General features: G+C 37.0%; 1 protein-coding gene across 2 annotated transcripts in view; it reads left to right on the forward strand.

Annotated features, from left to right (window-relative positions):
* The first annotated feature begins 327 nt into the window (after positions 1-327).
* Positions 328-18,011, forward strand: part of LOC124310134 (dopamine receptor 1-like) — a 121,189-nt gene continuing 103,505 nt past the window's right edge. The window contains exon 1 of one of the 2 annotated variants that reach the window (XM_046773817.1): positions 328-356. In XM_046773817.1, coding sequence (XP_046629773.1) covers positions 342-356 — 15 coding nt within the window. In that variant the 5' untranslated portion in view covers positions 328-341. Of the gene's footprint in view, positions 449-18,011 lie in introns of both variants that reach the window. The other variant, XM_046773816.1, reaches the window with a different exon arrangement.

Here is an 18,011-nt window from a genome sequence, read left to right on the forward strand (position 1 = left end):
AAAAAAAATTTCTCTCGTTGACCCGTCTGTTGCCTGTAGCGTCGAGATTCGTCTTTACGTCGAAAGCACGTATCAGATAATAGAATTTGATCGATTCCGGTTAGTTTAGGTTAGGTTTAATAGAATTTGATCGATTCCAAGGATCGTCTTTTTTTTTTTTTTTTTTCTTTTTTTGTCTTTTTTTCGCATCACCTCCTCGGTCCTGGGTCCTTGTCCTCGTCGCAGGACCGCCGGGCACGGGGTGCAGGGCGACCGAGGGAATGGCGCCGAGGGGCGTCAGGGTGGCTGCCTCGCGCAGGCTGCCGTCAGTGCGCGGTGAGGCGCGCCCGCTGCCACACGCCATGCTTCTACCTCAGGTGAGCAACTATGGTCATCGAGCCATGTCAAAAGCATCCCCCCTGAACCGCTCCGTCCATGGATGTCTGCCTATAAAAGCCGTCCCGAAAGAGTAAAAAAACGAAAAAAAAAAACAAAAAAAAAAAAAAATTAAAAACAAAACATTGTGTGTTCCAAGCATGAGTGTGCGTGTTGCTTTGTGTGTCTGTGCACGTGTCGATGGCTCCCGATAATTTTACCATTTAGCAAAATATTTCAAATATTTCACCAAATTTTGGAAACATTATCCAAAACTCGGGATATTCTCCATGTAACACGCAGTCCCATCGTCTACAGGCATGCTGTCACCGTTTTTCCGCACACCACATGATACATTGCCACGTTTATTGTATGTCTTTACACGTACCTACCGAAATCATGCGTTTATTATGACTATTTCCGCAATCGTTTACACGTAGTGCAAAAGGGAAGTAAAAACACACAACACATCGTACGGTGTTCACTGGACGGTATATAATCGTACGATATTTGGTGCGTATCAAAGGCACGGATTGAGGATACGCGTCTCCGTGAGACGGTGCCAGAAACAATGGTGTTAGAAGCACCGGAGCCGTTCGACAACAATTGCAAGTTGTACCGTTGTGACGAGCCGATTGTTCAATCAAGTTGATCGTCTGCGCTTACCGACAAACTCTGGGTGGGCCGACAATTTGTGGGATAGGGTTATGGGGCAAGAGAGGTGTAATTTAGGCCTACCTACAATAGCCGCGATTGAGACCATCGTTCCGTTCATTCTCGGTTTGAATTCGGTCTCGATTAATGCCACGATCCTAACTAAATCTAACCCCGTGCAATCTGCCACGGAGAGAATAAAGGAGCAGATTTTACTCAATATTGCTGGAAAAGAAGGACAGATCCAGGTTCGTCGGTAAAACATACTTCATAAAATGCAGAAATTACTCTAGAATCGGTGAAAACTGCTACACTTACGGTAAAAAAAAAAAAAAGTCGACGCGGGTATTTTTTTACTAAAAGCCCTGATGTTTCCCTCTTTTCCGTTGCCGTTTTGAGTAAAATCTGCTCTTTCTCTTCTCTCCGTGTGACGAGTCTGAGTCTCGCCTACCGGCCTACGATCAACGACTCGAGCTTTTATCGCCGAGATTCGTTCATCGTTCCTTAAACCGACGGCAAACGAATCTGTCCCGTGCAACAGGCACCCGGCTCTGTGTTCTTTCAATTGGGTGAAGCCCTCCCTCCGCCCCATCGTTTCACCCCCATTCTGTCTCTCCTCCCCCTCAGCCCTCGCCGTATAATCATACTTGTCGTAAATCACACTAATAAAAAAATCTGTCTCGATTTCACTCACCGAATTAAACTCGCTGTCCCACCGAATTCGTCGACAATCAGATCGGGATTATATATGACATATATAATATATGATATATATATATATTTTTTCCCACACCGTGTGAATAAGCACGTTGTTGAGTGAGCGATTTCGATTTAATAAGTGCGAACAATAAATTGAAAAGGTAAATATAACTCCGAGTTGTTGACTTAAATAGAAAAACTGATCGATGTGGTTCTTAGTTTTTTTTTTTTCTTCATCCGTTTACTTCATCCGTAAGTAATTAGAAATATTTTTCCAACTTTGATTTTCAATTGAGAACAATTTGGTACCGTAAACAAAATAACGATTTCGAATGTATTAAAAATAGCGAATAAATCGTTGGTGAAATATTTTGGCAAACTGACAATTTGGTGGAGTGTCGTGATTATCCGGGAAGCTGATCGATTTTGGATTCTCGAAAGCCGAGAGCGTCGCTTCGCTGGAACGAAAATACGAACGGGAAAAAAATGTGTGAAATCGAGCAACGAAGTGAAATGATGTGAAATAAGTCGAGCGTAACTTGGTGAAAGAGTGGAGCAGAAAGAGTTTTACTGGAAAATGAAATATCGCCCATCAGGAACGCCGGCTCTACCTATACCTAATATACAGTGAATCTGGGATTTCGGTGCAACAGGCGATTCCGACTTCACCCCGGATTGACAACGACGATTTTTCGTTGGCTGCAACGATGACCAAGCGAATTATGTGCAAAACACACACGTCAATCTACCTGCCTGCGTGTAATCAAGCTAAACGGAATTCGATTATTCATTCTGACGTGCGTTTGCCCGAGAATCACAGCGAGGTTGGGAACGCGGAATATTGACCGAGGGCAAAAGTGTAACCGCTATGAAAAATGAACAAATGAACAAAATTAGAAGAAATAAAAATTAAAATTAAAGAGCAGGCGCGTAAACTTTCCGCGATTCCAATTAATTCGTGCCCGTGAAGCTCGGATGTTCAGTTTGTGCGAAAAGTTTCACAGTTCAAATGATTTGCCCCTCGAGAAAAGCCTTTTCGAAACGTCGTTGTTATTGTTTTTATTGTTGTTACACCGTTCGCTGGAGAGAGTTGTTAATATACTGGGTGGCTCTGTTGTACGGAATCGCAAGGCTTAATTAAGGTTTAAGAAGCTTATTGATTATTGTGCGTCGAGCAACGAATCAACATCTGATTAATTAAGTAATCATTGATATAGTCCATCATATGTCGTCGTTACTATTAGTTATCTTCTTTCTTTTAGCTCGCATTTTCTTGTTAGATATATCATTCAAACATTATCCCACAACAGTAGAATTCCATATCAGATCTATCAAATCGCCAGTGAATGTCAAAAAATAACGTAAACTGTTTTGCCGACTGGTCGTGAGCCAATGACGAGTGAAAAAATGGCTCAATAGTCGTGGCGTGAATTTTTCGACGTTTGCCCGATGAAACATCGGATTTAATCGTATAACAATAATGTCATAATCGTTGTATTTGTACAGTTTTGTGCAAAGGAATTTGGCGTGATAAAGCTCGAGCAGCCCTTTACTACACGCGATAAACCTCAGAACAAATGTGCCGTGTGTAAATACAATTGATAATTCAGTCGGAACGCGTGATAATTTTACGAATACTCATCATTTTGCTTATCAAGTATATTCTTTTGCTGAAAATGTTTTCTGCATATCGTTGTACGTGGTTTGAAGTGAAATAATTTTCTGCAACTAAAATGAAAATATAAAGTGAAAAGTGCACGCAGTAAAACCCTGCTAGAACGTATAATTTCCAGTCGATTGAAACGTGGCTGAATTAATCCACACATTGTCCACTGATCGCGATAAATTTTCAAATAATTTAGATATTTAGATCAAAGAGCGTTTATTGTTGAATGATTTCGTGTTCGAATCGACTAATTAATGTCCTCTCACAAACGGACTATTGTTGAGTTCATCCTAGGATTTTCATGATTTTGGATTTAATGTAGGGAATAATTAAGTAGAATTTTGATGAGATGCGCCATTTTGGTTGAACAATAAGCGATAGATTCAATCTAGTGAAAATCGGTTATGCATATTTCTACGCCACTTTAACTACTCGAAATATCAATATAAATATTAGATAATTTTTCGGAAAATCAGGTTTTCTACATTAACCCTTTCAGTCCCAGTGGGATGTTTAGGGACCCACCTCAAAAATTTCCATTTCCCATATTTATCCCAGTACATTTGGAACTTCAAATGCTCTTTATTACTTCGTATGACTATCAAAATATGGAAAAATCTAATCCTTTCCACATTATTAAACCCACGCACACACATATACATGCTATTTTGGATCCGCCATCTTGGATTTAAAAATTATCAAATTGTGACTTCAGATTCGTGATCAGCGACTCCAAAAACTCTCAGTAACAAATATCGGCCAGAATCATCGAATTTTGACAGTTTTTTCGATTTAACATCCGCCATATTGGATCCGCCATCTTGAATTTAGATAATATCAAATTGTGACTTCGGATTCATGATCCGTGACCCCAAAAATCCCCGAGCAATCAAAATCAGGCCTAAATATTGTGTTGGAAAATTTGTGATAAAAGGGTTAAAGGTGGTACAGAAAATAATTTTTCAAAGTTTTAAATCCGATCTTGATCCAAATCACAAAATATTCAATTAGTTTTTTGAAGAGGGAGAGCCAGTTGTGATCAGAAACACACTCCACCCTTATATTCTGTACATAAAAACCAAATTTTAAGCCAGACCGGGTGATAAAATACCTAGTCGTTTTTCGAACGTTTCTAGAAAAGGTAACAGATATTATAGCGAAGAGTGGTATCAAAAAAAACCCTAATTTAAATTTTTTTTTTTTTGTCCTCTATAGAAAATATGAGTGGCATTGGGATTCTCATGAATTAGGAATTAATACAATAACTTGCGTTAAACTATAAACTTCATAGTCTCAACTGTACTTACATTAACCTGTTTTTATCCACTGCGGAGATAACTTTTTATAAATGTTTTTTCAAATCATCCCTGGAGATCTCTATCGCTTATAAAATAAGCCCGAGAAGATTAGAATCAGAAAAAAAAAACAACAGAGTTCAAGCACTTAAAACATTTTAACGATAAAACCTTGTCTCGAGTCGTTATGATATCTTACGTAAGTTTTGTTATTCGAATATCTAAGGATATTTTTTCGTTTGTGCTTACCGTCATGCGCGAAAATAACATCGCTCGAAGTTTTTCAAAATTTTTTCGTCGTCTTCTCTTAACTTTTTATTCAAATGTTACGGCCCTCGTTTAATCTTATAATTAAGCAAGATGTTTTAAATATGAGGAAAAAGCCTCCGGACTCTTCATCCCGTTAAAGAGGTTCAAAAATTAGATGATGGGTGTATAAATTTTCTAAGAGACGGATTTTCCTCCGTACATCTCGAGTTGAAATAGATTCTTTACTCAGCGAATTATGTATTAAAGAAAAGGATAAATTCAACAACACGTTTAATCTTCCTTATGAAGTTGAACATTTTTCGAAGAAGCTTTGGAAACGATCGAAAGATATTCGGAAAAGAAGCTTTTCAGAAGCTTCGGCAAATTTTTGTATTCATATATACTGATTTACGAAAAAAACCGTACGTGAATCTAATTAATTTTTCGAGTGACTGAAATTGCAGTGAAATAGGGAAAATTCCTGAATATTCTTTTTAAACTGATCAATATTTTTTTTTTTTTTTTTTTTCAAATCAGGCAGACGTTTATTTCGATTAAAGTGAGAAAATATCTACCCCTTCAACGATGCCGGGTTCAGTCAAATAAACACCAGCTGCCTCGACAAATCTCTTACCTCCCCGGAGAGCGTATTTCGACGTCTAAGGATACCGTATTTACGTTTGAAAGTGAATTTATCGTTTGAAAATTCGAAAGCCGAATTGGGTAAAAATTAAAGTCTCAGATTGCGAATGGAGCGGCTTATTCGTCGTTCAGTCGTGTAAGTATGAAATTCGTTTCGCGTCCAAGCGCACAAAACGAAAGGAGAAACTTGTATGAAAACGGTGTTCAGCACGCGTTCAAAATTCTTATTTCGTTCTTTGGAATTTAGCAATTTTCTTCGACGATTCGACGATCACGAAACGTCCGATATCTTACACCCACCTATATTTGTTCCTGTTCCCTTCTTTTGTGCTTTCCGTGATTTTTTTCTTTTCCTTCTTTCTTTATCCACTCACTGTATACGTCATGCTGTACCTTAATACCACCAGCATTGTGTCGGAGCAAAGAGCATGATGACGTTACTCTGACGGCAGTCGATTCACTCGCAGCTTAAAGACACTCGTCACGGCAATTATCCAGAAAATTGGTTTTCACGTTTTACTTTTTCACGAGAACCCGATCCGAATGATGCGAATCAAATAATTCCAATTTGTCTAATAATTCAAACCCATCGAATAATTCAAGACTTCGAGTTTCGAGTTCGGACGATTTTAATTTCTCCAATCGTTCGGTCGAAACCTCAAATTCTTTTCAATACCTTGGATAAAAGATACGAATAATTCAGTTAGTTTTTTTTTCGAGACCGTCCAAATTTATTGATTTTTTCATACATTGTGTTCATTTTAAGGAATTAGACTTAATATTCTGTCAAACAGAATTTAACGGCCGCGCGGAGAACGGAGAAAGGTTAAAAAAAATTAACATTTCTCAAAAATCTTTAAACGTAATTTCGCTCGGAATTTTTCTTCAGACAATATTGGATACGCCTCTGTAAAATACTTCTAAACTCTGCGAATCGGTACTTTCTTAGATCTGGTGATAAAATTACGGAAAAATTTGTCCGGTGTAATGTAATTTCAGGCCATTGGAAAAATTTTCACAGAAAAATACTTACAAAATGCACAAGAGTGTTTATTATGAACACAATTCGTTCAATGCCAAAGTTGATGAGCTTGTGAATGAAACTGAAACTCAATATTCATCTCAAAAGTTTTTGCAGCCGGATTTTATCAAAGCCTTGAAGTTCAGAGCGATATGAAATACTTGATACTGAGTTTAATGCAATTATTGCAATAATAAACAAATAAGCTTCCTATCTTATTCTTTTCAGCTGATGTAACTCAACCGTATTACTGAAACGCAAAAATAGAGCCTAATTTTGTTAAAAGAGGTTGAAAAAATGCAAGCTTATACGGGGTGGGGTTTAAGTTCGAATTTCTCGAGTTCCGATAGCGCCTAATTCCGAATTATTTGGTGGCAAAACTTGGTCGGAATGGTCGGAAACCCGATGACTCAAAGTTCCAAAATGCAAGATTTCGAAAGTTCAAGTTCCGATAGAGAATAATTCCGAAAAAATAAATTTTCAATAGAGTAAAATTCTGAAAATTAAAAGAAACTCGCACAGCGTAGCTTACTTAACGAGTGGGTGTATAAAATGAGAATGACCAGGATTCTGAACGTAAGAATATCGAAAATCCAAAACAAAGAAAGATCAAAATAGTGAAATTTCACCAAGCCCGAAATTCACAAGTCTAAAAATCTTCGATCGTTCAGAATTCCGATGCGTCAGATTTTTTAATTTTCTTATTTTCGTACTTTGGGAACTTTGACTTATCGGAGTTTTGCCCTTTCGGGAATTTGTCCTCTCGGAACTTTACACTTTCGCAACTTCGAGCGTGGGGTTTTGGCCCGTTTGAAACTTTGATGTTTCGTCAAAGTTTGATTTCTTTACTTTAAATTTCGTTATCAGGAAACTTGGAACTTGGTGCGTTTGAAATTTTTCAAATTCGGAATTTCAACCCCGCACCGCTGATTCAAAGAAACCTCTTCAATTTTCTGCAAACGTCGTCTGTTGTGCCGCGCTGATATTTAATACAGACTTCATATTTTGGAAAAAATATTTAATCACGGGTACGTGTCGTACAAAGGTCCGGAACTTTCATGCTACAACGTAAAATACTCGCTCGAATTGACCGACAACTTCGTCATGTCCTGTTTGAAATGAAACTCAGCTTTTCGGAAACGAGTTATAAGCCTTTTTCTTGAAACTACCGGTGTGTAACGTGCACCACTTTCTACCCCGATACCGGATGAATCGCCCGAAAATTTTCGGTTCAATTGATTCGCCTCTCAGTTTCGAAGATCTTTTCGTCTTTTCTTTGCTCTCTTTTTCTCTCTTATTTTCTCTTTTTCCGAATACGTACGAATTTCGGATCCCCAACTGTATAATATCGGCCCTACGTACGCCATCCCATCCTTTCAGCGATCTTTTGTTGTAAGTGAAAATTGAAGGATTTTCCACGTATATAGAATACGCGTGAAAGTAATTCAGGGGAGTAGACATCGAAAAATTTATATATATTTTTTTTTTCTTTATCTTGTTCTGTTCCGTATGCTATAATCTCTTCCAAACATGTTGGTGCAAGAAAAACTGAAAAATTCGCAAAATTGAGCTCAGGGGGACCAGGAAGGCTGGAAATGTGATAAAAATTCGGGTGTGACGCATATACACGCATTTTTCTCTAAAAAACGTTTTTCACTAATTTTTCCACGATTAGTCAAGAACGCGGTAAGATATCGCTTTGTCCTTTTTTTCTCTAAATGAAGATATTAACTTACTCTACAAAGTGAACCAGCGTCTATGGCCAAACAAAAATGTACTATTATTGGTATTATAACAAATGTCACTCACTTATCGATGTTTTTTTAAATTTTAGCTGTCATTTTTTAGTTTTATCTTCATGCTTTTTCAAAAATATTAGGTTATGTTTACAGAGGAACATCCTCTGAAGAGAATGACGCTTGAAATTGCCAGAAACTCTAACCGTTCACTCGGAATCGTAGCAATAAAAGAGCAGCGCATGAGACGCGTTGTCTTCTTTATCCGCCAGTATCTCCCATAAATATTTATATTTTTTAAACTTTAACTACTGGATTTTATAGGCAAAACTCCAATAAAAACGTTGTAAAAAGAAAGTGTACGCATGTTGTTTCAGTTCTTCACAAATGCCATTTGAATTTTATTCCATTTATGGCCTATTTAAGAAATGAGTTTATCTCTAATTTTTTATACATAAAAATTAATCAAATGAGTTTAAACACTCGTTTGAACACACGAAACAGCTTGATCTTTGAGAGAGTCAAAAACAAAAAGTGGGGCGCATAAACTGAAATTACAAAACCAGCGGATAAGGATCCACTAAAACTTTTTGACCGGACTTCTACGGTGTCTTTATAAACTGCGCGATAATTTTATGCATAACCTTCTCGTGGAATTGTTAATATCCAAGTCGCACAGATACAGCAACCATGCTGTCAGAGGGGAATCTTTTATCCAGCTTTTTATAGTTGACCTCCTCGTTGGTAGCGACTCTTTTATTTTGCGCTGCAAAAATCCAGGTTGCGGAAGTGGGCAGAGAAAATTTATGAATTCCCAAGATTATCTGGTGGCGAAATGTCTTCCGCGGTTTTTTATAACGTTTCTCTCGTGAAAACCAAAACCGTCTTTCCTAATCCTAGAAACTTATCTAATTATAAATTTTCGATTGATTATATTATTAGTCAGATTTATTTACTCGGGTTGGCAATAAGACAACAATTGAGTAGTCGTGGGCAAAACTGTAATTGGTAAATAACAAAAACGATTTCATTTTGCAATTAAATGAAAATGAAATACATATTACAGTTTTGTTCTGTAGTTACACAAGAAAAAATTGTAATTAGATCACGATCGATACTGTAACAGAGAAATACTTTGTGCAACGCAGTGACGAAAACGCATGTTGCATGAATTTGTCATTGACATTTATACTTAATGTCATGTAGTACTCCTATCTTTACCAACTGAGCAAACTCACCCATTTCCTTCCTATATTAAATAGCTAAATAATTGGTGTATCTCTAAATGTTCGGTCGGTAAGGGTAGGATCACCACATGGCCTTAAGATTCAAATAGACAAATATGCCGCCATATATGTAGAGAGGCACGTACGTCCCACTTATGCAATTGCTTTCTGTACGAATATAATGATGCAGACATTGTCTCTAATGTGTTGACAAGTGAAAAACGCCGTCCTTCGTGTTTGGGCGTGATCGTTTTACTTTATTTTTATCACTACACGTTCGTCATTCGTAAGCGTATAATAAAGTTTGGTTTAATGGCGGGAAATTTGAAGAAGACGGAGATTTATTTTCATTAAAATACTCTCCCTGCAGCTGACAACACACAGACAAAATCTGCCGGTAAAATATCTTGACGCCGTTTGCGAGCGTGCAATAAAACAAAATGTCGACGTCCCGCCAACAAATATTATGGAAAAAATAGGATGTTTGTGCCTGAAAAACATTTGACGACACAACTTGTCTGTGCGTCGATTGGTTTATTAATATAATTAAATGGTAGTCCGGTATTGGTTTGTCAATTACTTAAACGGTAGTCCGACCCTTGGAATCATTAAAAAATAAAACCCTTTTCAACGCAACGACATCGCAAAGACTTTAAAACTCACAATCAGTCTAAACTGGAGATTGTAGAGTTATAATATTTCAAGTTGACGCGATTAATCGAGTAGGTAATAATTTACAAAAAAGTTTCACTTAAGGGGGTATTCTAGTGTAGAAATTTGAAAAAATCGATTTTTTTTTTTTATATTTTCAAAGCTTAACCTTTCAAGAATGTGTCCTTAAAAGGACAAGTCAAAATTTCAATTATTTTCAGAGATATAGCTATTTTAGTGACACGTCTTCAATACTGGCTCGGCTGGAACGAATTTTACTCGAAACTTTAAACGCGTTTTTCTCAAAACTACATTTTTCAAAACGGTTGACATGATTTCTCAAGTTCTATTGAACCGATTTACTTGAAATTTGGTGAGAATCTTCTCAATACATGTCTCTATCGCACGAACTATTATTATAACGAAATAATAATTTTTACTATTTTTAAAAAATTCAGAAACGTCCAAAAAAGTAAAAAAAAACGTATTATTTTTTCGGACAGCCGTAATTTGGCAAAAAAAAATTTTTTTTCGACTTTTTTTTAGTTAGTACGATAGCTGCATTTATGTAGATTAATAATCTTTTTTTTTTTTTTCTAATTTTGAAAATGCTTGCAATCGTGACAACATTGGCGCGCCATTTCATGCCTCTACACTAGAATACCCCCTTAAAAACAGAAAATGTGCAAACCGAAGCCCAGTGAAATTATTCTTTCTACGATGCATTTTGGCTGGAAACTGGTACGAAGTTTACACGATACACGTATTGATTTCAATGCGAAATTCAATCCTGTTCCAGGGACATTTATCGTGTTGTCTTCGCCAATATGCACATTTCGCAACTATTTTCACAAGAATTTGAGTGTAAACGATCGCAAATTCTACGGACAATGAATCGTTACAACTAAACTAACCCAGAACGTGCGTGCCTGAAGCTAATTTCATAAATCTTGAGAAGCACATAGTAAAATGTATAACATCGTTGAAAAACTGTTATACCTGGTACAGAAATGCAGGTGGAACATTTAGTACAAACAGATTTGTTTAAGGAAAATTTGATTAGAAGCAGTGTTCGTTGGAAATGGAAGTAAGAAATTTTCTCATGAGCCAAACAGATAAGTAGCAGAAAAAATGGATCATTAAGAATATTGCTTTTCTTATCGATCTAATGTTTTTTGCTGCACTGTAACAAGTCGTAGAATTAAAAAGTCGCTCAGATACATCTCGGGTACTTTTTTTTTTGTGAGGATTTCGTTAATACGAAGAGCGAATCTCCTATGCAACCGATTTACGACATTCAACAACAATCTCTAATTTTTGGAGGGTGATCGAATTGCCGTGAAATCGACCGTTGAAAAAATTCTCGTTTCTTATCCCGTCTTTGCAGTGTAAAAAGTAAGTGTTGAAAATGGACATACGATGACAGTCAATAGCTAATGGAGATAGAAAATGTGGGAGAGAGAAAAGCAGTGAGGTGAAAACATTGAAGTAAGGAAAGAATACTTAGACGCATCGCTTAACGTGGCCATCTGATTTTTCCAAGAAGTTCTTACTCCAACTTTCCTCCCCAATGTATTCGGCTTACATATACAGGGTGTCCCATTTGAGCTATCGCAGCAGAATATTTTGTGAAAAACGCATTTAAGAGAAAAATGGTTGAAATAAAAGTTTCATAGTTCGAAGGGACGATACAAGGTCATTTGAAGGTTAACATTGCTTTTTTAAATGGGAACTTGTACTTTTTTCATAGATTTGGATTCTACGTAAGAAAAAGGAAACTTTTGTTCCAAACTGTTTCTCTTACAACATGAATTTTTCAAGATATATAATAATTAGTCAATGAAACAGTAAATTCGGAAAAAAATTTATCTCGACAGATACTGAAAATTATGCCCGTCAAAGTTAATACACTTTTCAAGACGCTTCCCAAAAGATGTACGACATTTTGGTAAATGTTCTCGTTTGATGTCTCTGCATGCATTTCTGATTCGCTCCTTCTGATATCCTCTAGAATAGTTGTTACCACATTGTAAGATTTTTCTATGAAGGAGCCACATAAAAAAAAATGATGAACTTGTAAGATGTGATGATGTAGTAGGTCAATTTATGTACTGGTCCGCCTCTGCCGCTCCAATGATTGTTGTAATCATTGTTGAAGAATTGATGTCACAGGAAAAACAGTTTAAAATGAGAATTTTCTATCTTCTTTTTTTTTTCTGTGCAGAATCCAAATTTGTAAAAAAAAGTATGTTGTGCATGAAAAATCAGGATACAGTGAAGTGTAAATGAAATTTAATTACTACCGATTACGAACTCGAACTGAAATTTGGTAAATTCAAAATGGCGGTTGCAATATGCAGCGGTGTAAGATATAAGAAATTACTTTACGGACGAAACTTGGTACCTGGGAGGTTTTCGAGAATACTGCTTACGTGTCTGAAAATTAAAAATCGCGGGTCTAAGGATAAAGACAATTTTAAATTTCATGAATTTCGACTAATCAGTGATCACAGAAAATCCCGAGAACAATGTCTCATCCGAATGAAATAACTCATAACTTTTTTGTCAGCCATATTGGATCCGCCATACTGATTTTTTAAATTTTTAGTTCAAGTATGTAATTCAAGATCCCTAAAATACCACCAAATTATGTGAAAAGTGTGAAATCGTTTAATTATCTCAAGCAACGTAAAGACTCTGAAAATGTTATAAAATCTTTTATTATCTTCTGTAATCTTTTGAAATCCTGCGATATCTTGTGAAACCATCTGAAATACCTGACTTCTCTGAAATCTTTGAATCCGTAATGAATCTCTGCAACCCTTTATGAAATTCTAGTAAATACTTTGCAGCCCTTTGAAATTCAGTAAACCCCCACGAAATTTTTATTAGAAATTTTTTTAAATAATTCTATCTTGCCATCCGGACAATTTCACGATTTTTTCCCAGTTAGTGGTTGACCTTTAATTCTTTTATGAAAGTTTTTCAAATGTGGCCATAATTGAAGTTTGGGACGCTCTATTAACTAGACAGAAAATTATAGGATCAATGAATTTAATACGTGGGTAATTTGGCCAACCTTGATTGACAAGTCTAAAAACTTTCCACTCACAATCAGATGTGTTTCGTGCTTATAGAATAACTAAAATCAGGTTATTCATTTTTTTTTTTTTTTGCGATAGACCTTAAAACGTCGTGATCTAGTGAAAAATGAACTTTTCATTTTTGGGGTGGTTATAATAACTTCCCTTATTCTCTTTTTCTCTGAAGTAGAGAAAACGACTTTGCTCAAAAACAGAAATCGATGCGCATTAAAAATACACTTTCCTTTTGGATACCTCAAAATATTGTGATTTCGAAACCTTCCAACGTTTTCTCCGAACAAATTTTTCCGAAGCTCGAAGCTTAGTTTGCCAAATACACCCCAGAAACGACGTTTGAAAAAGACACGACCGACCAACTAACGTACTAATGATTAACATTCGTTTAATTAAATAGTTTATTTCTTCGATAAGAATACCTCACGATTTTTTCAAGTTTTTAAGTGCGGCGCTGTTCGAATAAGTGGAATAAACAATTAATTTTCACGTTTTTTCCAAATATCTCGATAGGGGTTTGAGACATCGAAATTTACGCTCATACATTATTTATAAATCTTAATAAAGTACACGAACTTTATTTCTACGACTATTTTGAATAAATCGCATAGTCATCGATTAAAATGCAGTGCTTTACTATATTGAAATATTTTATGCGGATTACGTATCGCCCAACTGATCCAAAGGATTGCAAATCAGGAATTTCTTTTTGTGTCACTGAATGAAATCTAAAATGAAAATTGTATATGAATTCAAGATTATTCACCCGAAATGGTGAACACCATCGTAATAGTGTCATCGGATTTTCGTGACCATTCTCAAGCATGTCGTTTTTTTTTTTTCCTACTTATTTTAAACATGATGTCCAAAATTTTATCATCAGCTGTGCAAATATTTAATTGTAGCTTTCATATTTGGCTATTAAATTACCTTTAACAAAAATCCAACTAATTTTGAATTTTGAGGCGACTAATATTGGGCCCTCATTTTGAATATATACAAATAAAAAATATATGAATCGTTATGAAAATTCAGTGACATCCGGTACGATTGCGTCCGTAATTTTGGATCCATCATTCTCAATATTTATCCTTTTTTCATCATAGATTTCGCGTAGTCACACAAAAAGAAAACCCTGATAACTTTCAATATTGGAAATAATAAAAGTACGTACTCCAGTAAGTAAGTGTTTCAATACAATAAATAATAACATTTTTCTTGTTAACCTTGCGATTTATCGATAAAAGTCATGGAAGTAAGTTAAAGCATAAATAAAATATTGATTAAAGCCAAAAGTCGGACGAGTCGCAAGCATCGGGGTTGTTGCAGAACGTTATACGGCATTGGCACAAACGAGTTCAACGCATCGTGTCACGAACGAGGGTTGCAAAAGGGTAACAAACGTGTTGCTCTCGCTTTTGCGGCGATCATGAGGTTCGCTGTACTTTCGCCCATATCTGCACCTTGGAAAAAAAGGAAGGGGGTGAAATTATTGCACGACAGAAACCTCCGAGCAAATAATACGACTACCCCTAATTAGCGAGCTTTGCAGACCCTACCTTGCTATTTTTCAATTCTTCTATTTTATTTCTCTCAGTTTGCTTTGGAACGGAGTACTTGTACCCCTTTGCACCCCCTTGGAGACGGTTCGAATACGTGCCTATGTACGTACGACGTAGTAAAGCCAGCTAGTGGTGAATACTTGTGATGTATTTACCTTTTCCCTAGTTATTTCCCTGGGATACCCTTAAGATGTGTTCTCATCGCTTCTGTATTGACTGTACGGTGTTCGAAAAGCCTGACGAATGTAGTGTATTATTATCCTAATCTCAGAGGTAGTCAATCCTTTTATTATTCCCTGCTTTATGTATGGTTGATGGATACGTTAGGCGTATGGCTATGGGAATATGAACCACATCTCAGGTTTCGAGTTATTCATAAGCCAAGGGTACCATGGTTATGTGCGAATATTGAACCTGTCGATCAAGACGTCTGAACTCAGCTGTATTCGGTACATTCAAAGCCATTGTGCCGTTCAAGGTGTGCTATATTTTTAACCACATATAAAATTTTCAAACGCATAAGCCGGTACAATTTATGTGTTAGAAATAATCATAGATTTGGTGAATTTTTCTAATGTGTTTAGCATTCCGCGGGAACTTGGAATAGATACGTATTGATTCTTACGACTTGATCTGATTTTAATTGTGATTATCCAATGCTGTGTAGTCAGATCTAGTTGATTAGAGGCAGATACAAAGTTTGCGCATACGTTGAAGTTTCAGCGGTCATTCTTATCCCTCTCGATCCGAGTGAAAAGACAAAGCTTAAAAGGAATCGTTATAAAGAGCACTGATTTACTGTTTCGAAATTTGCACTCCTTCTATACGATTGAAAATTGAAAGATAAAAAAAATCGCATACAATGAGGTGTAAACCATATTATTTTACTGTTTCGCGTGCGTTAATGTATTCCCGAATTACTGTCTCGTGTAATTGTGTACGCACTTGCCAATAATACGTATTATCGTATGGAAGCGGAGCGTCAATTCATTTAACGGCCGAAACCACACAGAGAGATTTATCATGACGAAGCATGGTTGTAAATTTGGCCTATTAATAACAATTGTGAGTCCGCGCGTATCTCCATAAGCTCATGACACGATCTACAGTACAATCCGCTTATCGACGTGGATACTCAGTGATCAATCATGGAATTAAAATGATATTGTTTTCAGTGTCAATCGTGTGCTCAGCCTAAACTTGAATTAAAATCCATATCCGTCGAATTATCTGTAAAGATTAAAAATTGCTGACAATGATAATTCGGTCGACAGCAACCAGTGGATGAGCAGCAACAAACTCCTCGAATTCCCGATTCGAAACAGTACCAAATAAACTGCACCAACGTTTTCACATTCAAACGCAGTTTCACGCCAAATAATCTATCGATCCCTGCCGTTCGAATCCGAATTCTTATCCAAAGGTATGAATAGTCCAGTTTCGGACTCAATCAGTCTGCACCGGCATTCAGTGCTGCAGCGAAGACTAGGCCACAAGTCGAGGCGATTACAAGCATATGATAGAGTGTGTAGCGTGAACCATTCGTGCCCGTTGAACACCATACAATACAGGGTAAAGTAGTTCCTATGGGCTTTGCGTATTGTGTCGAGCACGAGCGCAATATTTGCTTTCACGTTCACGATGTAATGGATATATTGAAAGGGGTTTCCCTGCCCCTCGGAACAGCAAAATGTGACGGGCAATTAAGATTGCGGAGTGTTACGCTTCTTACCAATTCACGGGGTCTCCCTCAGTCTCCAATAAGACGGCAGGCGTGGACTAGTGGAGCTATGGCCCAGAGTGCTCGGTGCTCCTTGGGGACAAAGTGCAGTTTTAACAAGGAAAGTATCCCCGGTGGATTTCTCTGATTTCATTTCTTTTGTAATATGTTATAGTAGACTGAAAACTTGGTGACACGTATTTTTTTATCTGCCATTAAACACTTTATAGCGGTGATACCACCCTCCAAAGTAAGGCGTGTCGCGGGGAGATTTAACAGTTGTTTTTCTTTTTTTTTTTGTAATTGAGAAAATCACAATTTTCATTTCTCGTTATGAGAAAACTTTTCCCGATGGAATAGTTGAAAAATTTGATGTTCTTGTGGGTGAAACTGCCAATTCACACCTTGACATGCCTTACTTTGGAGAGTGGTTTCGCGCGCTTACAATGTTTAATGGCAGATAAAAAAAAATACGTATCGCTTAGTTTTTAGTATACTATAACATGTTACAAAAGAAATCAAATCGCAGCGATCGACCTGAGATACCTTCTTTTTAAGAAGCGAAGACTTCGATGTGCCGAGTCCAATAACGACGGTGACACTGTTTTCGGGGCTGATAACGATATGCGGATCAATACGTTTTTATTGTTTATCGACCAACTTTTCACAGAATTAGTGCGCAGAAGTGCTGTATGTTCTGATTTTTACGCAAAATTCGGAGTCCTCGGTAGACTATCATCGGTTCCAGTATGTAACATCAAGAACCAAACAGCTCAGATCGTTAAAATATACCCGAATGATCGGTAAGATGAGTTAGTTGAAGAGTGCGTTGATTTTCACGATTTTTTAAAAGTATCACTCGAGAACAATTTGCCGGAATAACTTCTGAAAACTATTCGTAGTAAGGAGCTCGCTGCGAGTTACCAAAACGTAGAAACGGTCCTCCAGCTATTTCTGTTCATATTACCAACAAATGCTAGCGTAGAGCGCTTGTTCTCGATGCTAAGGAAAGTAACAAATCATTTGCGAAACTCGACTGGTGAACAAAGGCTCTCTCACCTGAGTTCCTTTACAACTAATTCAAACCTGCTTGAGAAAATTTCATTTGAGAAGCTTATCAAGAACTTTGCTGTAATAAAGGCTAGAAAAGCCAGCTGTTAGCCATTTTGTACGATACATTTATCACGTTTCAAAGATCATCGACTTTGCGTTGTTTTCTTGAAGGCCATTGGGTGGGGAGGGGCGGGGGGCGGAGGGCTATCTTGAGGGTAGCTTTAAGACACCTTGATAAGAGACACGTACACTCGGGGACAATGAATCTGAGACGGCTAATTTTTTACACTAGACAGTTATGTTGGCAACACAGAGAAACTTACAGCGCCATAGTCGCCCGACGGCGAAACAAACTCAATCTCAATAAACATAACATAACCCATGA

Source organism: Neodiprion virginianus, chromosome 1 (assembly GCF_021901495.1).
Source record: "Neodiprion virginianus isolate iyNeoVirg1 chromosome 1, iyNeoVirg1.1, whole genome shotgun sequence".
NCBI classification, from domain to species: Eukaryota; Metazoa; Arthropoda; class Insecta; order Hymenoptera; family Diprionidae; genus Neodiprion; species Neodiprion virginianus.